This window comes from Tachypleus tridentatus, chromosome 4 (genome assembly GCF_004210375.1).
Source record: "Tachypleus tridentatus isolate NWPU-2018 chromosome 4, ASM421037v1, whole genome shotgun sequence".
NCBI classification, from domain to species: Eukaryota; Metazoa; Arthropoda; class Merostomata; order Xiphosura; family Limulidae; genus Tachypleus; species Tachypleus tridentatus.
In genome coordinates, this window is record NC_134828.1 from 73,798,287 (window position 1) to 73,823,532 (window position 25,246).

At 31.6% G+C, this 25,246-nt stretch overlaps 3 protein-coding genes across 5 annotated transcripts in view; 1 reads left to right on the forward strand and 2 right to left on the reverse strand.

Annotated features, from left to right (window-relative positions):
* Window positions 1-542, reverse strand: part of LOC143249439 (uncharacterized) — a 45,639-nt gene extending 45,097 nt beyond the window's left edge. Inside the window, exon 1 of one of the 2 annotated variants that reach the window (XM_076499282.1) lies at window positions 125-542. The gene's annotated coding sequence lies outside the window, so the exon portion shown is untranslated. The remainder of the gene's footprint in view (window positions 1-124) is intronic. The other variant, XM_076499281.1, reaches the window with a different exon arrangement.
* Window positions 543-12,040: 11,498 nt separating this feature from the next.
* LOC143249440 (ribonuclease Oy-like) overlaps window positions 12,041-25,246 on the reverse strand; it is a 31,747-nt gene continuing 18,541 nt past the window's right edge. For both annotated transcript variants that reach the window (XM_076499285.1, XM_076499286.1), the window contains exons 6-9: window positions 23,619-23,732; window positions 16,391-16,439; window positions 15,689-15,760; window positions 12,041-14,994 (exon numbers count right to left, since the gene is read on the reverse strand). In XM_076499285.1, the coding sequence (XP_076355400.1) occupies window positions 14,821-14,994; window positions 15,689-15,760; window positions 16,391-16,439; window positions 23,619-23,732 (409 nt within the window). In that variant the 3' untranslated portion in view covers window positions 12,041-14,820. The remainder of the gene's footprint in view (window positions 14,995-15,688; window positions 15,761-16,390; window positions 16,440-23,618; window positions 23,733-25,246) is intronic.
* LOC143249441 (uncharacterized) overlaps window positions 12,047-25,246 on the forward strand; it is a 34,780-nt gene continuing 21,580 nt past the window's right edge. The window contains exon 1 of the mRNA XM_076499290.1: window positions 12,047-12,663. The gene's annotated coding sequence lies outside the window, so the exon portion shown is untranslated. The remainder of the gene's footprint in view (window positions 12,664-25,246) is intronic.

Sequence of the window (25,246 nt, forward strand, 5' to 3'; positions counted from 1 at the left end):
TTCACAAAAAATTAAAAAGATTGTATTCGTAAACGTTAGTGTACCCCAATGTTACTGATATAAGAAGTTATCATTTTAACAACTCATCTTGATTTTATTCGAAAAGTATAACGACACTTGATACATTTACCCCACGTTCGGCAAGACTAATCTCTTCCGTAGTCTAACAACAATAGTTTGCCTCCCAGAAGGCGGGGTCTGATCGATATTAACGCTATCACCACGTGGAAAGCAAGCATAGATATTTATGTGGTAATAGGCTTCCCTCGTAAATAGGGGTGAAGAAGCAATTTGATCAGAAAAATATAATTTTAGGTTTCACCGTAATTTCTTGAAGCGTCCTTTCTCTCGTTTTTGTCTATCAATATTACTTGCCACTTTTTTTTTCGCATAGTATTTCAAACCTCAATTAAATTTAATATATGTATATTTTGTTTATATTTATTTTTTGTTGAATTTTTGCGTATAGTTACTCCAAGGCTATCAGCACGAGCCATCCCTAATTTTGAAGTGATAGACTGGAAGAAAAACAGCTACTACTGAACAACACCCACTGCCAACTCCTACGCTACTCTTTTTACAAACATAATATGGAGAAAATGTTAACACCAGAACATGCCAGTGTGTATATATATATATATATATATTTAACCATTCAAACAATAATATGAAATTACAAAATATAAGAAAATTATAAATATATAAAATAAAGGATGTATTTTAGGTTCTAAAATCCAATCACATTATTATTTCTATAACAAAATATATTTTTTAGACATTGTTTGAAATTTCATTGATTAATATAAGTTCATGATTTTCCAACATGAATTGAACTCTGACATGTTCAATATACCTATATATAATTATTAATATGTAAATAAATTATTGTAAAATAAGGTAAAATACACACCAGCTAATTATTCTCGTACCCAATTTAAATTTCCTTTCTCGAATATATATTGTGATGTGCTTTTTAAAAGCGTAATTACCTTTAAAGTAACAGTGCTGGCTTATTATGTTTTATTATTTTGTAATATACATAACGAAAGCATTCGCCATTAAATTAAAGGCACAAAGCACAATGGTTATTATTGCATTTGAACATTAGATGGTCACATAGTTAAGGCGCTCGACTCGTACTCTGAGGGTCGCGGGTTCGAATCACCAAACACGCTCCCCCTTTTAAGTCGTGGGGGCGTTATAACGTGACAGTCAATCCCACTATTCGTTGGTAAAAGAGTAGCCCAATAGTTGGTGGTGAGTGGTGATGACTAGCTGCCTTCCTTCTAGTCTTACGTTGCTAAATTATGGACGGTTAACACAGATAACCCTCGTGTACCTTTATGATTTATCAATAAAAAGTTTTGGTACTGGTTTTGAAATACTAAATTTAAAATAAATACCAATGTTTTACCTTTTCAACGAGTTGTAACCATGGAGATGTTACTTTCTCGTGAATTACCTATTATTCTTCCTTCCCGTTTCCATGATAATGGGTCAATAACAAACACCATAAAATGAGGCCTTGCTACAAATCTGCAGGTTAATTTGAGTTTTACCTATTGGCCAAAGCAAGTTACAGAAAAGCCTGTTTCATACATGGTAACATTATTGTAAAGTCTTAATGAAGTGATCATTAAGATATTAGATGATTTGAGTTCTGGAAAATATTCCTTCACCGTTGACTGGGAACTTTGATATCTCCTGTCTTTGACACGCATAGTAAACCCCAAATTAGCATACAGTTTGAAAAACAGAAACAAAGACCTATCGGGAAATTGGACCAACACATATAATACTGGTTTGCAAAAATGTGACAAACTACAGGAAGTTTCTGAAAAGTACTGGAACCAAAGCATCACTTTCATTGTTTATAAAACTTCTGAAAGGCTAGATAATTATACTAGGAGAGGTTGTCCAACTTGTCAAAATGTGTGTGATGTTCTCTATTTATTCATTTATTCGGCTCACAATAGGAGACTGATTCGCACATATTGCTTCATATGATTAATCTACTTGAAACATGTTCATGAATCATCGTTCGATGTGATGCTACAAACGTGTAGGTGGTTCTTTATTATACAATTAAAGGTATACTGAGAGCATACAAAAAATTATTCCCGTTAGCAGTGTCTCATCCAACTTTGTGCAGTTGTATGTAACTGTACACCAACCAGCCATACACTCATAGATTAGAATTCAGCAGGCAGCCTTTTAAAGATGAACTTACATACACAAAACTGGAGAACACCAATAACTTACATGAACTATGGACATTTTATATTTTTAGTAGCGTTTATGAATCTTTTCTGGTATTAGAGAGAAAGAATAGAAATGTATATTAACTCATCCACGTTCGTGCATCTGTAACAGAGAGATCTGCCCTCCACTAAAAATACTTTTCAACAGTATTTGTTGAAAGTAATGAAACAAACCGATATTTGGCGTCACTTTCACTTACATTTTGCCACACCTTTCTTCTGGAAACTAGTCTACCAAGGCTGAAAAATCATTTAAGAAGAATCTCTAAATTAAGTGATGTACTACAAAGAAACAGGACCCCTTATATTGAGAGATCAAACACTTATATTGTAAGAAAGCCAACTGACAGAACGAAAGAAAAGGAAAAGTCTTTCATAATGTTGTCATCGACAAAAATATTTATGTTTTCACTTACACAGACATGAAAACTTTATTCTGTTTGGAATTAATTCTGTAGATCATTACAGTGTAATTGTATAAATATTTCTTTCTCTACTGTAGTTAAAATGTAAATCGAAGTCATGATACAAGAATATTAAAAGACAGATATGCTTATATCATGAATTGTGCCTTAAAGTACATACGTAATATAAAGACCTGGGATATAGTAATATTCGTAGTATTACACCCTTATGCAAATTAATTGAAACAAGACGGAAAATTACGATTTTTTCAATTTTTTGCGTTTTATTTCTGAGAATCCAAAAAATTACTCACAAATTAATACATGATATGACCGCCTTTATTTTTCAGAAGATCATTAATCCGCTTTGGCATCGAGTCCACGAGTTAACTGTAATCTTTACTAATTTTTGGGTCGCGGTACCACACATCGATTATGGTCTCAATTAGCTTATCTTTCGTAGTACAGTCTTTTCCCCGATGTCTTTCTTTACAAATCGCCCAAAGATTTTCAATAGGATTTAAGTCCAGAGAGTTTCCAGGCCAGTACAGCACCTTTATTCGCGTTGTAGTCATAAAATTCTTCACAAGTTTCGATGTGTGGCACAAAGCCAGATCTTGCTGAAAAATGCCAAGATCCATCTGGAAATCTCTTTTTCAATTCTGGAACGACTCTTCTCCGCAAAACTTCGATGTACTGTGGTCCTCGCATCATACCTTCTACGATATCTAAGCCTCTAACGCCATAGTTGCTGAAAAAGCCCGAAAACATCTTCTTCAAGGGATATTTTATAAACTGATTGATGTGCGATTCTCAAAGTTTCTCACCTGGAGATCTGGAAACATGCAGACCTCTTTGACCATGTATGAAAAAATTAGTCTCGTCACTAAATAACACCTTCCTCCATTGCATCCAGTTCTTGTATTTCAAACCCCATTGATACCATTTTTTCTTCATTGAGTTGGTTATAAGTTTTTTGACTGGTCTCCTTGCCCTTCTAATGCAATTTTGAATGATGCAATATTCTTCAATATTTCGTCATATATCCCAAAAATAGATCGACCGTACTGCAAAACATAGCTAATGACGCCGTCTATGTGAAAAAATGACTATTAAAGGAAATCAGCGGGTCCAGTGAGCCTACACCGGTCGCCATGCTGAAAATATTGTAAAATGACCATTTGCTTCAATTAATTTGCACAAGGGTGTATCTGATCAGCCAGTTGTATTTTCATCCCTTTAAGGACATATTAAGTGAAACAGTTGTTCAACATTAAACAATGTTTAAAAAATTAGAAAAGTTATAGGATACACATCCAAACATAGTTTTCACAATAGTATAAGTCAAATACAAAAGTTTAAAATTAAATTTATTTTCTTGTAAGACGTTTTAGCAAATATATAGTTTCAAATATATCTTTAACCAGTGAACGTTTTTACATGGTCAAAATGAGTGTGTGTTTTCTTATAGTAAAGCCACATCGGACCATCTGCTGAGCCCACTGGGTCAACATGAAAGAAATATAATTTAAAACATAAAATATCCTACATAATCAAACACTTCATCAATTGTAAATAATAACAATAGCAATAAGGTGAGCTCTGGTTTGTTCTACTTTCGGAGAGAAATCCTTCACCAGTGCAGGTTATATGCTGCTACACGACTCTTTGAATGAATTGGTAAAGCACACTGAAATACTTTAAAGTGGCATGTAAATAAAAAAAAATACATCTGTATTCAGTAGTAAATCATGATAATTCAAGCTCTGTTTGATAACTGACAGTAACAGTTGTCATCTTGAAATACCAACTGTATAGCTTAATACTGACAGTAACAGTTGTCACCTTAGACTATAAATAGTAGAGTTTGTTAGAGATACAATTGTTATCTTACAGTATCAACAACATAACTTTTAATTTTCAGTACCAAACGAACTTCACTAAACTATCTACAATAGAACACGTTATGGAAAGTACCAACTGTGCCAACTTAAACTATCTTAGTATAAATTGTTAACGGGGGCAACGAATGAGTCGTTTTACATTATGACCTGTAGTGCCTATTAACGCCAATTAAAACCAGTTAAATTAATGCAAGAATCTTTGCGTAACATCTCAATAACTGACTTTATAATTCTCATGAACATTTTATTGTTAACTGAAAAAACACAAAACTGAACACACAAACAGTATTTCTACATTATACGTACAATAGCTTCTTCAGTGAAATTATTTTGAGTATTTGTTTGATATATAAAACTGTTTAGTGCGTTATTACTTAGTTTGTTTTGTGATTTAATATTTAATGATTTAGTTTTTAAGACAGGAATGTTGAAACTAGATTGTCTTAAGAATGTTAGTTGTGACAAATATCGTTACTTAAGTGTTTGAATCGCACGTTGTATTTGCAATTATATTGTCGTCCAGGCTTTATTAATATTGTTGACGTTACTCAAATCTTCGGTGTTTTTCTCGTTATTTTAACTGTATATTGTTATATTATACAGTCATTGCTCCTTATTGAACAAAGTATATATATATATATATATACACTGTTGGCCAAAATCTTAAGGCCAATGAACATAAGAAAAATATATGCATTTTCCGTTGTTAGACTCAACCACTTATTTGAGTGGAGCTTCGAAAGATGAAAATAAGAAAAGGGAAAATAAAAAAAAACCTTTTTCGCTTTTAATACGGAAAATATGAACACTATGAAATTAGCCTAAATACTAGCTGGTAAAAGTTTAAGACCATACTGAAACGAAGCGTTAATCATTAACACGTAACGATATTTAATCATTTGTGTTCAAGCATTAGCGTTGTCAACATCTCCAACTGACATCTCCTGTGTTACATTAAGTAAAAACATAGCAAAGGCTAAAAAGTTGACAGAGTTTGAACGTGGCAGAATTGTCGAGCTGCAAAAGCAAGGTCTCTCTCAATATGCCGTTGCTGGTGAGATTGGGCATTGTAAAACTACTGTTGCAAATTTCTTTAAAGACCCTGAGTAATACAGAACGAGAATTTCAAGTGGTCAGCCCAAGAAAATTTCGCCGGCGTTGAGCAGAAGAATTCGACTGGTTGTCCGGTAAGAAACCACCCAATCGTCGAACCAAATTAAGGCCCTTACGGACGCAGAATGCAGCTCAAGATAAAATAAAACGGCATCTACAAGAAAAAGGCTTGTAGAAACCGTAAACGTCTTCAAAGGCCACGCCTCCTTCTACACCACGAAATAGCTCAGTTAAACTTTGCTGAGAAGCACCAAACATGGGATGTAGAAAAGTGGAAGAAAGTTTTGTTCTCTGATGAGAAAAAATTTAACCTGGATGGTCCAGATGGCTTCCAACGTTACTGGCACGATAAGGATATCCCACCGGAGACATTTTCTACACGACACAGTGGAGGAGGTTCCATCATGATCTGGGATGCTTTCTCCTTTCATGAAACAATGGAGCTTCAGGTTGTACAGGGGTGTCAAACAGCAGCTGGCTACATTGGCATGTTGGAGAGAGCATCCTTATTGATTGAAGTCTCTCGCTTGTGTGGAAATGACTGAATCTTTCAGCAGGACAATGCTGCAATATACAATGCCTGCAGGACAAAAGACTTTTTCATGGCGAATAACGTAATTCTTTGGGATCATCCAGCGTGTTCGCCCGCACTGAGCCCCATTGAAAATATTTCCCTATTAAATGCAAAAAAAGTTTTTATTTTTATTTTCCATTTTCTTATTTTAATCTTTCGAAGCTCTACTCAAATAAGTGGTTGAGTCTATCTACGCAAAATGCACATTTTTTCTTTATGTTCACTGGCCTTAAGATTTTGGCCAGCAGTGTATATAGGTGACTTACGAGGACAAGTTAAGTAGAGAAAAAGTGAAGTTTAAGTTAAGTTCAGGCAGAAATATGTTAGAAAACTTGAAGTTTCCTGGCGTGTTAGTGGTTAGCCATAACAGGCGATGTTTTAAAGTGAGATTCACGGTTTAATAGAGACAATGAGAATATTTTGTCTTGCTAATGGTGTTATAAAATAATTGAACCTACCTGTGTGGACTTTTATGAAAAGGACACAATTATTTAAGGTTCAGGAAATGGCTGTGGTAACCTACGATATAACTCGAAAGAAATATTGACTGATACTATTGTGATAAAAAGTAGAGAAAAATAATTTGGCTTGTCAATTGAATTCTAAAGTAATTGAATCAACCTGTGTGGACTTTTGAGAATAAAACAGAACCATTTACAGTTTTAAATACAACTCTGATATCTTATAGTGTAAATAATTATTGTACACGCGTTTGACGTATTTCGAATATGTTTTATTTTTAAATAGGTGGATTGTGTTATGTCCGTTTATTGTTTGAATTTATCGCCAACACATCAACTATAACAGTATTAAAATATATGTATGGATAAAAAAGGAGATATAATGCTTTTATTTGTTCAATATGGTCATACCAGATAATTTTATAACATTTTAAATGAAAAGTATTTTGACTTCTCGTAACATTTCCGAAAAAGTTATAATTAAATACTAAAATCAATACTTTGTTTTCTCGTATTATTTGATAATAATTATTGTGTTATTTCATTCTTACAATATTAATAATAAATTATTGTGGTTAATATTTTTAAGTTTTTCTTCTCTTTCATTTGGATGAACCATCGCCGACTTAGACCACTTTATGTACACGTCTTCGCTTCTTCTGTGTGGGTAATTGGGTATGTTAATTTTTGAATACCCAGGAGGGTCAGTTGCACGAGACCTCTTCCTCCTAATCGGTAATGTATCGGTGAAAATTCCCATAAGCACCGGACCACCTCTATGACTGGAAGCATGATTCTTTTGAAATACCGCTTTGGCTTGCTGGCCAATAAATTGTACCATGACAATTGAAACGTGTTTATTTAAGATCTCCTGACATCTACGGATATTTGAACACACAATCACTACATACGTTGTAACCTACTCCAGAACTCCTCACAACAAACACATTCCATGGCCACATGCAAGTTATGACAAAAACACTGAAAATTCAGTTTATTTTGTATATTTGTTGTTAAGCGATAAGGTACACATAGTTTACTTTTAACGTTATAAGCCCTTTAGACTTACGGCTGAGACATCGGGGAGAAACACGGTGCAAAACATTGCCTCTACATCATTTACATCTTCATGCAGCTAAATAGTCTATAAAAATATTCAGGTTTGACAAAACCTTTAAATGTTCACATTATTATTTATTTGTCTGTTGAAGTTCGCCCAAAGCTACACGAGAGCAATCTGCACAAGCCGTCCTTAATTAAGCAGTGTAAGACTAGAGGAAAGGCAGCTAGTCATCACCATCTACCATCAATTCTTGGGCTACTCTTTTACCAACGAATAGTGGGATTGACTGTCACATTATAACGCCTCCACGGCTGTAAAGGCGAGCATGTTTGATGTAACTGCTATTCTGAGTATACTAGCTATGTTTTTCTTTTAGATGACAGCATTCAAGTGAAAGTTTTCCAAGTAAATCGCTCACTAAGTCATACATTTCTGAATGATTAACCTTTAAACAAACATAGTATGACCTTGTATACTACAGCTGCAGCTATATAAAGTACAAAAACATTTTTATACATTAAAAATCATCTAATTTTGGATAATACACAAACTGAATGTTGGATGTCATCCACAAAATCAATCAGTTTATTGCTCAGAAAATTTTCTATCACAGACACAATAGTTTAGTATAGTGTCCTCAACTTTAAAAGGCCGATTGTGAAAAACCTGATGATTCAGTTTTCTTCAAGTATTCTACCATCTAGTTAAGTTGTGAGTATTAATATAAAATTCAATGCATTAAATACAAATAAATTGGTTAGAATATTTCTTTAGATAATTATTTCAATTTTTTTTTTCGTAAAACAACACCACATCACTTTTTTCCTAGTTTGTTTGCAAGCACAAAGTTACACAATGAGCTAATTGTACTGTTGTCACCATGGGTATCGAAACCCACTTTTTTCTCATCTAGATCAATCACTTAACCATTTTATATTTTACACGAATTTTCCCAGGAATGCTTATGATGTTGTTGTTGTTTTGAATTAAGCACAAAGCTTCACAAGGTGCTTTGCCCACCACAGGTATCGAAACCCGGATTTTAGCATTGTAAGTCCACAGACATACCGCTGAGCCACTGGCGGCCCGCTTATGATGTTTCCAAACAATTGCTTTCTATTATATCATTTTAGAATTTCGTACAAAGCTGCACAAAGGATATCAGCGCTAGCCGTCCCTAATTTAGCATTGTAAAACTAGAGGGAAGGCAGCTAGTCACCACCACCCACTGCCAACTCTTGGGCTACTATTTTACTAACGAATAGTGGAATTAACTGTCACAATATAACGCCCTCATAGCTAAAAGGGCGAGCATGGTTGGTGTGATGGAGATTCGAATTTTCAAATTACAAATCGTCGAGTGCCTCAACCACCTGGCCCTGCCGGGCTATTATTATATCGTCAAGGAATAAGTGTTATTTGGTATATTATTACATAGCTCAAAGCAAAATTATTCTTTATTCACTTAGATGCTTTTCACAGAACTAACTTTATATTATTTTACGAACTGCATAAACTAAACCTTTGGAATAATTTTATTAAAGCAATTTCACATTATTTCATGATGGTAGAAATATTAACCACGCCTTTCGAATGATTTTACTCCATAATTAATAAAACGTCTTAATGATGCTATTGCTTTTAAAATAACATTCTGAACTACTTTATTTGATAATTCATTGCGGTCTTTCACGGAACTAAAATTTTAACAGAATATCTTAGATAATTATTAATTTATTAAATTTTCCTTAATCATAATACAAGCTTTAAAAGTACTTTGTTTTGAGTGATTTAGCTTGATAATTCTGTTTCATAGGCTGATATTAAAGGTTTGGGTAATAGACTTCCTAGATCATTTTAAAACAGTTTGACTGAATAATTTTTCAAACTTTTGTTGTTACAGAATTACTGGATCATTATGTCGTCAGTTTTATTTGTTTGTTTCAAGTTAAGCACAAAGCTACACAATGGACTATCTGTGTTCTGCTCACTACGGGTACCAAAACCCGGTTTCTAGTGTTGTAAGTCCACTGAGGAGTTACATCGTTAGCAATAAATATACTTAAAATTCATAGTTCAATTTTCCGTACACCTAAAACCTCAATGATTTCTTGAACTGTTTATGCGACTAACACCAGAATTGAACGTTTGTACTCTTTTATTTCAGAAATTACGTGTTCTATTTAATCTATCATACATATATAGTTATAAGCGATCTTGAGCAGTAAGAATATAAGCGAGTTCGGTCACTTACGTGTGTTTCATATATGCATCTAAATAACAAAATGTAGAAACTTTATCAGTTGAATGACCGTAGAGGCTTACCATGATCAACCACAACCTCGTCTTTGTATGAGCTAATAAGTATCAAAGACTGCTAATGAAAGTTAATTCTTAGATCATTTAATTCAAGGCAATACAAAAATAGTCACATCACGTTTCCAATACCTGAGCTGAACATGATAATAATTTGAGCACCTCAAAGGCTATTTCAAGTGAGAATACTCTGAGTTACATAATAGATGTATGACAGTGACTAGACAATAATACAAAGGGTTATAAAAAGATTATGGAAATACATGCGAATTAATCATCATAATTCTACAATTACGGTGATTATCAGATAAGCACCTATTTCACATATAAAAGAGATTTGCGTTGAAAGGAATAGAGGGGTGTATAAATACTACGTTAAAAGAGATATACTCAAAAAACAAGATTTTTTAGTGTTGTACAGCCAAAGCATACAACATTTCGAATATGAATGTTTTCAGTGTTCTCCATACAAGTGGAAACACTAGCACAGCAGAACGTTTTAGGTGGCAATTAGCTCGTAAACTACACACGACATCTACATTCCCAAAGTGAAGGTTATAATTATTAAAAAGAATGAACATTCCCACCAAAAACGATATCTTGAGGAAGCTAGCAACACTGTTAATAACGGTTTGATATTGATAAAAGTCCATTTCAGCCACATCTAAATCAACAACTATTTTCACGAAAAAAAGATGGCTGAAAAACTGAAATTATAGCAATCCCAACTGATTATGCATCTGACAAATTTCCAAATGCAACATCAATAGATATTTATGCCTCTGGTCTACTTAGAAGTTGTACGCCTAAAATATAACCAATTTATGAAAACCTGAACACGAAGAGTGGCAGGGACATTAAAATGGTTGCTTTTCCATAATAAAACTCATAATAAAACAATGTATAGAAAATATGTTCGTTACTGAAAAACAATAAAGAAAATGATTAATAATATTTTTATACTGTCAGACTACTACACTTTTAACACCAGAGATTGCAAATAAATTATACTTATCAGAGATATACTGTAAAGTGGGAATTAGACAGTCAGCTAAATATTAGAAGTTAGAAAACGTGTATAGCCTGAGCAGTGATTGGGGATCTCTGTTTCCACAGTTAATTTTACGTCTTTTTTACAATCCTCACTTCATAAAGTAAAGAAGGGGAAAACGTCGACAAGTGAACGACCCTTATTATTTGAAGTAGATATGATAATTTCATCCTTATAGTAAAATTCTGGTTTCATACATGAAGCTGCATAATTGTGAAGATACGCAAGAATATTTTCATGGAGAGAAACCTCTTTTTAAAATATTTCACTATGGAATCAAAATTTCTAATTCAAAATGATTTTACGAGCAGTTGACATACATAAACAACGTTAGTACTTAAAACTCACTGAAACAAGCTTCATATTATTATCAAACATGTAACACAAGTAAAATTTGTTCATATATCTTTGTTCGTCTTTTATTTCAGTAAAGTCACATTATGCTATCTGATGTGTCCACCGCGGGGAAATCGAATCCTGGATTTTAGTGCTGGAAGTCCGTAACTTACCTCTGTCCCACCGGGGTAACTGAAGATCAACTTTAAAAAACTGTGTATAATATCATAACTTCAAACGCTAACGCGATACTAAATAATAATATGTTTTAAAATAACAATAGTTATTATAAACAGAATCCCGTGGCTCAGCGGTATGGCTGTGGATTTACAGCGCTAGAAACGGGGTTTCAATACCCGTGGTGAGCAGAGCACAGGTCGCAAATTGTGTAGTTTTGTGCTTATTTACAAATAACAACAAAAATCCACATACACTGCCATCCTCACCAAATAAAGTTTTGGCGCTTTATATATATTTTTAATGCAAAGTGCAAAATAACACAAGGAATATAATCAGATTTATCTGTCGGAAAAATCTGATAGCTTTGAAGATACGCATTCCAAAATAACTTTCATTTATTTCACTTCGAAAACAAGAAACATTGTATTAAGACAAACAATAGTTCGTGTGTTACATTACAGAAGTATGGCTTGTCTGTATATTCAGTAGTTGGGGACTAGATAATTTTAGACATCTTCACTCGTTTATCACTAATTTGTTGATGATCTGCCTCAATAGATTTGCTTGGATCTATATTCAAATTCAAGATCCACCAACATTTTATAACATCAGAATCTAGTGTCATAACTCAGAAAAGGACATTTAACTTTATTGCGTCTATATAAACAATGTTCATATCAAAAAAATTCCAACAAAGTAATTGATCACTTATCGAATTTGATGGCTATCACAGAATACACATACTGTCGCCATTATCATATAAAATATAAAATAACGTAATAGTATAGTCAGATCTCTTTTTCAAAACAATTTGGAGGCTTTCGCTTTTAAAATACACGTTCCAAGTATGATTTCTTTGAAATCACTAAGGTCAAAATGCAGTAGTCTACAACTGTAAAAACGTTTCACATGCCGTCATGGTTACTACAGGTGTCTCTGCTTTCTGTGATTACCAGCAGGAGCATGATACATAGGGTTTCTGCTCCGGATATTGTCTAAGGTAAGTATCTTATAGATATACCATTTATCTCGCTTAAGTTTCAAATACAACTTATATATGAATGTATCCGCGTTACCATAATAGAATAATGTTATCCTACGTGGATCATAGCGACAGAAACTATGTTGGTAAGGGCCCTAAGGGAGTGGAGAGGGGACATCAACAAGCCCTATAAAATTAACTGTCCTTCCTATTAACAACAGTACAGTCTTACATGAAATAAAACATAATAATAAAAAAAATTAATTTAATTTTAAAATTTTCTTGGTTAAATCTACAAATAAAATAACTTGTAAAACAATGTGTTTTAATATATTCCTGTTTATATTATCACCCAAACATTTTATATTTGAATTAACTCGTTACAATAGCAAAAAGTTAGTGATTAACTAATACATAATATACATAATTATATATTATATAATTGTAGTTATTTATAAAGGGAAGGCATAAACAAATCAAATACAGGAATAGAAATAATAATTAAGTGTAATCACAAATAAAACTTTTATCACCAGAAAAAAAAAGATTAATTTGCAAACTCAATACCAGGGGAAGTTTGGTACTTATAGTAAAATATCTGGTCAATAGATTATATTTTTTAATTTCAAATATTTAGGTGCAATTTTTCTTACAGGTTGAAATCTTTTTTAGTAGCATTATACAAGGAAGAACACAAAAAATTCATAAAAATACAAACATTTCTATATAAATATTGCACAAAATATTTTTACTTACATTATACTTCAAAAAGTTCAAATCACTTCATAAACATCAACACCATGATTAGTAAATGTTCTGCATTATTTTACTATTTTATTTTTAAAATCAGTTATTTAAATTTTTACAAATTAAACATTGTATATATATCTAATTACATATTTTATTACATCTCATAAAGTATTGCATGGTGCATCACTACAAAATTTATTTTCATATCTAATATTTTATTCTAGCTCCACCAATATAAAACAGGCATTTGTAGTTGTTTCAAATATTACATTTTATGTTCTGTTGTTCCCTTACAATTTTCAAAATCATTTTCTATAATGTTGGCAAATATATTAATTTGTTGACAATGCTTTTTTTTTCCCTTTATAATAATTTAAACTTTAAGGACAAATTACTTTATGTTGTATCAACTAACACTTCATAAAAACTTCCTAAAGTTTTTCTCAAATATTTTTAAACACTAAATATTTGATCTGTAATTTAGGGTTTGTTACCCTCTGTAGCTTTCATGCATGTGGAAGTCTTGCTTCTTGATTTAAAAATGTATGAGTGTTGTTTGTAACTCAACTATTTATTGTAAGCACCAAAGGAAATTTATTTATATACCCATTTTAGTACCATTTCATTTAATATAAAGATGCAAACTCAAGAAAACAGTTTAATTGAAGCACTAAAGGAAATATCTTTAACTGGTCTCTTTTTTATCATAATTTCATTTACTCTCTACATTTAAAAGTTAAAAAAAGTTTATACGAGGCATTAAAGGAAGTATCTTCAGACACACTTTTTCATCATCATTTCATTCAATGTTTACATTTAAAAGAAAGATTTAAAGCTGGAAAAAGTTGTTCATGTGAGACACCAAAAGAAATATTTCTAGATGCACCTTTTTTTCATAATTAATTCAATGTCTACATTTAAAAAATCAATGTAAAGTTTAGAAAAGTAGTTTATGTGAGACACCAAAGGAAACATCTTTAGATCCAGATTCAAAAAAAGTCATTCAAATATTTTATTTATGTTTTGTCTTTTTTACCTTAACAACATACATTGCATTTTACTTAGTTTCAATTTAATGCATATACTGGCTTGTCACCACTGCACAAACATACAAACTTCGGTTTTGTGTAACAATAACTTTATAAACATAATTAGTTGTACAAATGAGCTATTGTAAAAATAAACTAAGATCTCAAATTACTTTAAAGCTTTAGATAGGAGTTAATATGTGCTTTAATAACTTTAACTGAAATTAAATAGACTAGAATGTAAGGTTGTAGGGTTTAGTTTTGATACAAATATAGAAAAGTCAAATTGAAATAAAGATATAAAATACATAAAAAAGCATAAAAAATCTTAAAATCAGCTTCTATTTTAAATTTTAGAAACACTGACATGGTTCGTGAAAAGGTTTTAAATGTTTAATTACTTCAGTGTATTCATGGCTAAAGTTTTAAGCTTTATGAAATTTATAATTTCAGTAGGCAGGTACAAAACTGAGTTGGCTTTACATTGTCTTACAGATGCTGGACAATCAATTAATGTAAAGTTTATGTTCATACACATTCGAACTGAGTGCAGGAGAGGATATTTAAAGAGCTGCAGAAAAAAACAATCATTCATAATTATTACGAGTTTTTTTTAGTTTGCTTCATGTAATTCAGATAGTGCATAGATATGAGATTAAACAATCAATACAGACTAGTAATTAATAAGGCATACATCGTAAACCAACCAAAATTACATTTTTAGATTTGAACAAAAAACATAGTTTTTCACATATTTTAAACTTTGTTCAGTAAATTATGTGACATTATAAAAATTTTTAAAGAAATCTCACCAATTTCCAAGCATTCACTTTTTGGTAAACCTTATCATACTTAAACTGTATGAAGAATCACAATGGGTGAGACCACATATTGCACTACATTGAGTAACTATATGTTTTGGCCTCTAACAACATTACGTGTATAGGAGTCACCAAAAACATTGGATAAAACCACTCACTTTTTATGTAAAACATACAGGTACCCCCCTCAGAATTAATTAGTGGGATTAATAGCAATATTAATTTAAATTACTTGCTTACATCTATGTGACTCATATGTTACAAGAGATCCTATAAGTAGCACTGTTTGTGCATAAATATGTTTAAAAACTGCTTAGGTCTAGATGGACTCTGTAGATACCTTTTGGGTTATTTACCATGTTTAAGATTTTAGTTTCAGTTAAAATTACACATTTATGATATAACAATCTAAGTAGGTTTTTGTATTATTACCAGTCAACTTACCTTTGTAGTCTGACATTTAACATCAACCTTCACTTTCAACCAAGTCTTCAATATGTTTGTTATATTGCCCAACTAATATACAGAGACAAGTAATAATACTTTTATACAAACTTACTGATTCTACAAGAAAAACAACAATATCTGTTGCCTCAGAGACTTATAAAACTGTGAGTACATATTCATAATATTTTTCTTCTATTTGCATATTAATTTTCAAATAGTCACCAACAGACTGAGTGTTAAAATTACATGTAACAGTAATCCTACTATAGCAATTGATTATCCATAAACAGCATTATTTTGAAGTAAAAGACTACAATAAAAAAAAGTGTAGTATATAGTGATACTGACATTTAAGTAACTTCATTGCCTTACTCTCTGTTGGGTTGAATAATATCTCTAGGCTTATTTTTTCCTTACAACATATTATGATATATAATTGTGTGAACTTACAATATTTAAGTTTTATGTTTTCAAATACTCACAAATAATATTTTGTTGAATGTATAGATATTTATCTTCAAAGAGTAAGATATAATATGTTTAAACACTTAAATAATTATTAGTTACAAATAATAGGTAACTTCAATAACTGAAAGATTAAAAAATCTCATAAACCTGGATAGTTGAAACCAAGAATGAGGAAATTTAAATTTGTTAGGATTTGTTTATTTTTTTTATGATAAAATATTAACTACTTACCATGTATGGTTGTTCTCTACTTGGAGTAATTCCACCTTTTATAAATGCTCTGGTTCAAACAATTTACATTTTTATTTCTATATATCAGATATTACTTACTAAACTTTTTCTTTTAAACACTAAACTTTTTGTTCAAGAAATTGCATCATGTTTATAATCAACAAGTTCCACATAGTACTATAAAATGTAAAATGTACAGAATGACACAATATATTCAAATCTAATAAAGTATTACATAACTTAATAAACAAATAACCCTATATTGTCAGTGGTAAAACACATATAGTAAGATTAAATAAAACAAAAACATGCTTTTATTAAATTCTAATGACTCTCAGTCTTCAATAATAAACAGGAATTGTACGGCAGTTCCAACTGATTTATGATTTAAACAAATGTGTGTGTGCATGTATTGCAAAACTCCAAAAATAATTATATCTATAAAGCCTGAGTAAAGCTGAATGGGAAGTTAAAGGAAGTTTTAGGAAGAATAGACTATAAAATATTTTTTGCACCATATATCATGTAAAAATAAATAAAATTTGATGAGTGAAATTACTATTATTCTTTTAAAATTACACTCCACATTTGACAATAATTTTATCTCAAAATGTATCACTTCCAAATTACATTATTACTTCCATACATTTTGCACTAATGATTCCATAATATTTCTTGTACTTTCTTCCTTCAAATGTCCTGCTTTGAAAGTTGAATTTGTTTTTTTTACTGACTATAGTGTGTGTGAATGATTTAAATGTTAAGTATCTCTGTTACTAAAATAAATGGTATATTTCAGCATAACATTTTTTTGGTACCAATATCTTTAGGTTAAGTTATATATATAATGTACAGCTCAATTATACAACATGCAAATGTTCATTTAGACCAGGAGTCAGCATTGTGAAGCTCTTTGAGGATATCTCTGCAGGCCTTGGACTTTACTCTTACTGTGTAGGAAAGTTGAGAACCTTTCAGGTCCAATGATTGTTAAACATTTAATCTCAACATTTGCCGAGAGGAATCAAACCCTTTATTTTAGAGTTGAAAGTGTGAAGACTTATATGTTAGAATGTTAGGGGGTATTGCAACTCTCAAAATGTTTTGGTCCTAGACAAAAACAAAAGAGCCACTTCTTCTTTGAAGGGTTGCTGACACCTAATTTTTATCCACTATCATCTATACTTAATCATTAAGAGTATTTCCCGAGTATCAAACACTGTTGTTATTTCAAAAACTGATTTAATAAATTAAGGATTAACATATAAATAAAAGGTAAATAATCACATTAATTTGAGACACATGGTAAAAAATCTAAAATGTTATTGATGAATGCTATTAAAATAGTTCTTGAAAGCTCATGTTGGAAGCTGAGATTATCGATGGGCAGATTGATTCTAGAATTATCTAGATTTATGGTTATGTGGAAAAACTTAAGACTTAAAGTCAAAACTGTTGTGAATAATGACACTATAAGTGTCTAAAATTGAGCAATTAGTGGTATTTACTAATCAAATTCTTGAATTCCAACTTATTACATTGTGTCTCATATCATAGTATATACAAACAAAAACAAAGTTGGCATCAGATGTTATCAACTATTAGCATTCCATCTACTCAGTAGTTCAAAGAGCGAACAAATAAAATAAGGACTGACAGCCCATTGGCAAATTTGTGCTTAAGAAAAAACAACATAACAACAATATCTCTATCTTTTGATAGTTGTAATAATTGAAAATCCTAATAAAATAAAATAATAATTTTCATAACAATCATATAATAATACTTGTGATTATCAGTTGTTAGAATAACTGGATACACAAATTTTGAGTAATTGCTTGTTAGAATAACTGAAAACAGTAATAAACAATAACTTCACTTAATCATATAATATCATGACATTAATTGACATGATAACTACTAATAGTTAATTGATTAAATTGCCCAACTTCATGTTTGACCTTAAAATAACACCCAAACTATCCTACAATACTTTGATAGTCATCTTACTTAGGAGAATTGGTTAATTCCTGTGGACAAAATAAATGTTTGTGAATATGTTATTAGACACAAGACTCTCACATCTTACAACCCAAATCTTGTTCTTCTAAAACCTTTTCAAAATTAAAAAAGGAAATAGTTGTTTTAACTTTCAATACAGAGACTGCCCTTGCAGAATTACTGGGCTTACAATGCTTTTTCATTTGAAATTACAAATAATCAGATGGTAAAATAAGTAAAAAACAAACAAACAAACTGAAAAGGCATCCAACACCAAACTGTGAAAAAGTTTCCCAACCTCATTAAGGCCTTCCTAGGATTCAAAATGATACAGAACATTGGAGATGCTATTTAGTTTTTGTAAAGAACTTCAAGTAAAGTGTTATTCTAATTTATGTACTCTGTTAGTGATAATATTTGTTTGTTTTAGGCATGAAGCTGTACAGATAAGTTTGAGTCCAGTTGAAACTGAAGTTCTTACAAAAGCTGTTGGCTATACCATTTATACATCAAAATATTTTAGTGTTCTCATGAATTACTGTGAGTGTGAAACTGATTACAACAGTTAAAAATAATGCAACTTGTAACATACTTAAAATTGTCATATTTTCATTTGACAAGCCACAGAAATGCTTAATATTGCTGAAATAATTAAAACATATTAGATGTTCTATGTATAAGTAACAGGTTGTCAAATAGTTAGGTGCCTCATATTAGAGAGTTTGGTTATATGTCAAAACTCTTGATTTTGGTGGGACAGTCCTGTTTTCGAAATGTCTGTCCTCCTGTCTTTTAGAAACTTTAGGGTGGGCAAAAATGTCTCACTTTGGAAGATAATGAATTTAAATGTCCCACATTATCAAAATTAATACTCGAAGTTGCACTGTAATATGACAGCACATAAGATTTATCCAGTTTTTTTATGATATACTTCATTTGTAATATATTAATGTTCAAATTGAGTTAAGTGCCCTGCATTGGACACCAGAAAATCTGGTCTCTTTAAGTTTGGTAGAATTTAAAATACAACAGAACTCACTACTGGTTTCAGTAAATATTTCATTGTTATGATTTTTAATTGCTTTACACTTAATAATTAATGAAAAGCAATTAAAAATCATAACAGTGAAATATTTATTGGTTATACATTTTGAGCAAAGCTACAGAAAAGCTATCTGTGTAAGTCATGCCTAATTTTGCAGTAAAAGTCTAAAGGGAAGGCAGCTAGTTAACACCACTCACCACCAACTTTTGGGCTACTCTTTTACAAAGGAATAGTGGGATTAACCATTGCATTATAACATTTAAATGGCTGAAAGGATGGGCATGTTTGGTGGGACGGGAATTTGATCTCACGATCAACACATTGGGAGTTGAGCGTCCTAACTACTTGTCCATACCAGGCCAACAGAGAAATAACCTCTCAAGCTATGATCATATCTGCCTTTCACAATATAAAAAAAACAAAACCTGAAACATCATATGACCATGCAAGAAGATAGCTATAACAAAGACATGAAACTTGTAATAAGTCCTAGACAGCTATATTGTAAGGTGCACTGTTGCCACAATGACATAACAGTATAGCTGTAGCTCCAATACATCTTGTTCATTGTGCTTTATAGTGAGAAAGTAAAGATATACATATATATAAACTTAAAAATTAATAAATATAGATCACAAAGTTTAAAAATAAGGCTTGGTTGATTTAAATAAGTTTGGTTAATAAAAGTAAGAAGTGGTTTTAAAGTTTGTTTTATATTTTGAAATATATGTTATAGTATCAAAATAAACTAATCAGAATGAGTGAGCTGAGATGTTGTTTGATACATAACTGAATATGATGAATCATTTACTTTCTATTCAACACTGAGTTTAAGAACTCGACAACCTCCCATTATTTCATTGTGTTGGAGTCAGCATACATCTGGTAAACACAACTATAAAACCTGGATTCAGCCAATGACCTGTCTCTCCTATAACTCTAACACAACCAGTTGCAGGAGAAAAGGATCATACTTCGAAATTGTATCAGGTAAAACTGGATTAATCATCCATAAAGGCTAAACAAAGGCTCTAGAAATGAACACCAGGTAATAATCCAACACCACTTGAAGTTGAACCTGTTGAAGGATTAGACTTCTCCTCCTACCTGAATAGGGCAATCAACAAGCATGGCAGCACTGAAGAACACATAACAACAAAAATTAGTAAAGTTAGAGCAGCTTTCCTCACTTTGAGCAATGTCTTGAATTCAAGAAATTACAACATGTACCAAGATCTACATATTAAATTCAAATGTTAATCTAGTGCCTTTGTTTGAATGAGAAATGTGTTGAATGATAAGGAAAATAATGAAGGCCCCGACATACACTAACTCATGTATGTTGCAAGACATTTACTGGTCAGAAAGATCAATAACATAGACTTATAGGAAAGGTCAAAGCAAGACACTTTAGAGAAAGAAATCCTGAGGACAAAATGTGGCTGGATTGGTCACACCTTCTGGAAGTTCAGCTCCACATCTAGGTATGACACTAAAGCTAACATAAAATAGACACATTACATCTAGAGAATATATATATAATATAAAGTCCAGTATTATACATGTTGGTGAGGTGTTATCAATGACCTCAAATCAAAAGTAAATGTTTGAAGGTGCTTAAACCTTTTGCATTTGGTGTGTAACATAAGGCAATTTGATATTTTGATAATGCTGGATTAAAATTTTGAAACTGCAGATTTGTTTATGAGATTACTGATATATATTTCATAGCTGATGGCATGTGTGTTCTACACAATCCCCAACCATACTAGCCTTTGTATTGAACAGAGTTATATAAGAGCAGTTTTGCCAACTGACATCATATCTAAATATGTTGCTGTAACTTTTATAGGCAATAGCTACACTAACACTAACAGGGTTGATTGAATGAATTTATTAACGTACAATTTTTGGAACTTTAGAGCAAATAGTGAAATTTGAGAATTGATCGTCAGGTTCATTGAGCAATTACATGCACCATTAGATTATTTTCAAATATTACTTCTATAGTTATAATAACTGAAAACAGTGATAATTGTAAATGTAATAATTTCAGTTAGTTGATATTTTCATGGAATGGATTTTATTGTAGTTTTAGGGTTTTGTTGGAAGTCTCCAAGCCCGTTCCCTTGGCTGTGGTTTCGCTAGATAGTAGATAGGGACAGTGGGAATCTCATTAATCCATTCATGCGCGTCACTAATTAGATGACGAGGCATTTGGCTACCTTAAGAGAGTCATAGTTACTCCCGCCGTTTACCCGAGCTTGGTTGAATTTCTTCACTTTGACATTCAGAGCACTGGGCAGAAATCAGTCCCTAATTTAGCAATGCAAGACTAGAGGGAAGATAGCTACTCATCACCATCCACTGCCAACTCTTGGACTTCTCTTTTACCATGGAGTAGTGAGATTGACCATCACATTATAATGCCACTAAGGCTGAAAGGGCAAGTATGATTGGTGTGATGGGTATTAGAACCCACAACCCTTGGAGTACGAGTTGAGCGCCCTAACCACCCAGCCATGCTGGGCCTCTATGTGCAGTGATTAGGCTTATTTCATATAAACTATTTAATTAAACAAATTACGATTAATTCAATAAATCAAAGTTAGAGTTTTGATTATCACTGTTTTTGATAATTCAAACTATCCAAGTAATCAAAATATTGTTGCCAAATCTTCTTGTCCTGTTTTTGTTATGACAAAGTTATCTGTCATTGTTACTGTTCACTCTTTTCTTTCTTTCTTTTTGAACTACTGAAAGAGGGAAAACAACTGGCTGACTGCACCTATCACCAACTTTTTTTCCACTTGAAGTACTATGTTTTGAGAAGTATTGTATTAATCTATTAATGGGTCCATCAGTTAATCGATTAGCAAACTAATATAACCCTCCAATCATTAGAAAGATAACCAATTTATATCATGCCAATTTCATTAGGGGAGAACAGGGCCAGTTAAAAAAATTTGATAACAACCATGAAAAACACATTCATTTTCATTAATGAATTTAATTCAGAGAAAAATACGAAGGATGTATATTTCTTATGCTATAGTAACAATGTGACATTTTGTGGGATTTATAAAGTACTGCTGAAATGATATGTCTTCTGTGTCACTCATAGCTAAAAACAATATACAAATCAAATTTATAAATTTTAAATTAGAATTATAAAGTTATCAGGAAATCTGAGTATGTGCAATTTCACATTATACATGGTGAAGAAAGTGAAGAATTAATTTCTTCATAGCTGACTTTCTCCCTTGTCATTCTATTGAGAACACACCTGTTCTGTCCATGGGTGCAATCACTATAACATTGCAAGTTGTGCAAAAATGTGAAAAGCAGTGTCTTTCAACAGTAGGTCTGGTTGTGTCTTAAATTACAGCTTCACCTGTACTTGAATGAGAATGACAAGTCAGGTAGATTAAACCAGTTATCTTGAGTAAATCTCACATTACCTTTAGAACAAGGAATGTTGAACTTAAACAATCTGGTAGATTGGGTTAGCCTGAGAGAATATTTCCAATCCAACAGAAGTGGACCTGGCAGGTCCAAGTGGTTAGGACGGTCGACTGAGGGTCATCGCTTTGAATTCTCATCACACCAAACATGCTTGCACTTTCAGCCATGAGGGCATTGTAATGTGATGGTCAATCCAATTATTCATTGGTAAAAGACAAAGAGTTGGTGGTGGATAGAGATGATGAGTTGCCTTCCCTCTAGTGCTAAATTAGAGACGGGTATCATAGATATCCCTTGTGTAGCTTTGCACGAAACTCAGAACAAACAAACAAACCAATAGAAGTGACAATTCATCTTCTAAGTACGTGAATATACATTGTGTTTGTTCTGTTATAATGTAGATTATGCTTTTTGTATTTTGCATTGTGTCCAGTCTCTTCAGTTCATTCTTACAAGCTCAGGTATTCAGAGAAACACAGCATTAAACTATAACATTTGTGATTCAATAGACATATCCCATTACTTTAGGAATAGTCACTTTTACTTTGAGATATCAAAGTTTTATACACAAAAAAGAAAAAAAAGTGAATTTATTACAGGAACCTTAAGTTTTACATTTTATAACCATTACTAATAGAAAAGATGAATATGTTTGAAAGTATAGCATTTAAACATAGGCAAACGTTTCTTAAGAAGTTAAATGAGTACAATACTTACTTAGACAAGTCATAATGAAACTTTAGTTTTAGTGCCATACTAAAGTAATCTTTCTGAGAGTTGAAATCAGGCACAACAGCTGCACAAGTCCCATGTTTCTCCCATTCATATTTCCTAAGGAAAACACATTTTGAAATAATAATTCAATTCTATATGATTACATGAAATCATCAGGTAACATATAGAAATACCTAAATATACAATATGAATTAGTCGTCATTAATTATTAATATAATTATTCAAATACTACTGTACATTAACTTATATAATCATCCTACCATAGCAGAATGACTAAACTTGTGACTGTATAGTACTGAATTATTAGTTACTTTATGAAAATTTAGGGGTAGATATAATAACAACGTGGAAGAACTACTGATTATCCACATCATACAAGCAGCAATATACTCTACAGAAGTAGGTTAGACCAGCTTGGTTAACTGACCATTAGGCTTGTCAAACAATACGACTGCACATATTTGTCATACACTTTTGTATTGATAATTTACTCCCACTGAGATCTTCTTTACAAGTAAAATTCCTATCTTTACCTATCTCATATGTTTTCATGTTCCTGAGACAGATATGACAGGTAAATTGAGAATGTGTAATCCAGAAAGGTGTAGGATGATACTTTGAAGCAAAGAATCTGGTGTATAAAGGTCATACTATTGTGTTGTCCATGTACCTACCCACCCTCATTTGACAAAAAAACTTTCCAAAATTTTCTTACATGAAGGAGTATGTGATTGCAACTCATATTATCTGTCATAATAAGTTCTTTTTTTGCCCTAGCTATCTATCATTCTGCATCATTTACTTTTAATATTGCATGAATTTTTTGCAAACTTGAACTTCCTATCTGAAAATGGACAGTTATCTTTTAAAGTGGGAAGTTAGGTGATACTCCTAAAATGTAACCTCAATTATTTTACAATAGAATGACCAACAGTTATGTGATTAGTGCACACTTCATGAGAAAAATAGCAGTGTACATAATGCTATGTTTTTCTTAGACTAGAACAGTTCTTATAATTTTTAAAAGATTTCAAACTCTGTACTTCCAGCAAAGGTGACATCATCTCGTCTTTAATTGTTTTTTATGCATTAAATAAAGATTGTTTCACTTTGTTATACACTACGTCCAGTCTTTTTCATTCTTCAGATTAAATTAATGACGTATAATTCAGATTTGATACACACATTTTCTATGAAACCTCTTGTTATTTGGATAAATCTACACTTACTCTTACACCTAAGCATTCAATCAAATATGGTCTTCCTTCTTCTTTAAAGAACTGCTAAAGGTAATGTGGTTTTTCAAACCAAGTTTAACTTTTATAACATTATCATTACATTCTAAAATTGGAGTTCTTGTTTACAGTTATTTATTATTTGTTTAAATCAATTTTAAATTGTTATTTCAATTTTAGAAGGTCAACAGTTATGTAAGATTTCAACTAGTTGGAAATTTGAATTTAAAAGTTAATTAAACATCAATATGCATTAAATTTATGTTATCTGCCAACAAGATTGATACACACAGTTTTTTTGTAACACCAATATATTTTAATATACAAACAACAATACAATTTATAATAATGGTTATTATAAATAATTACTTATAT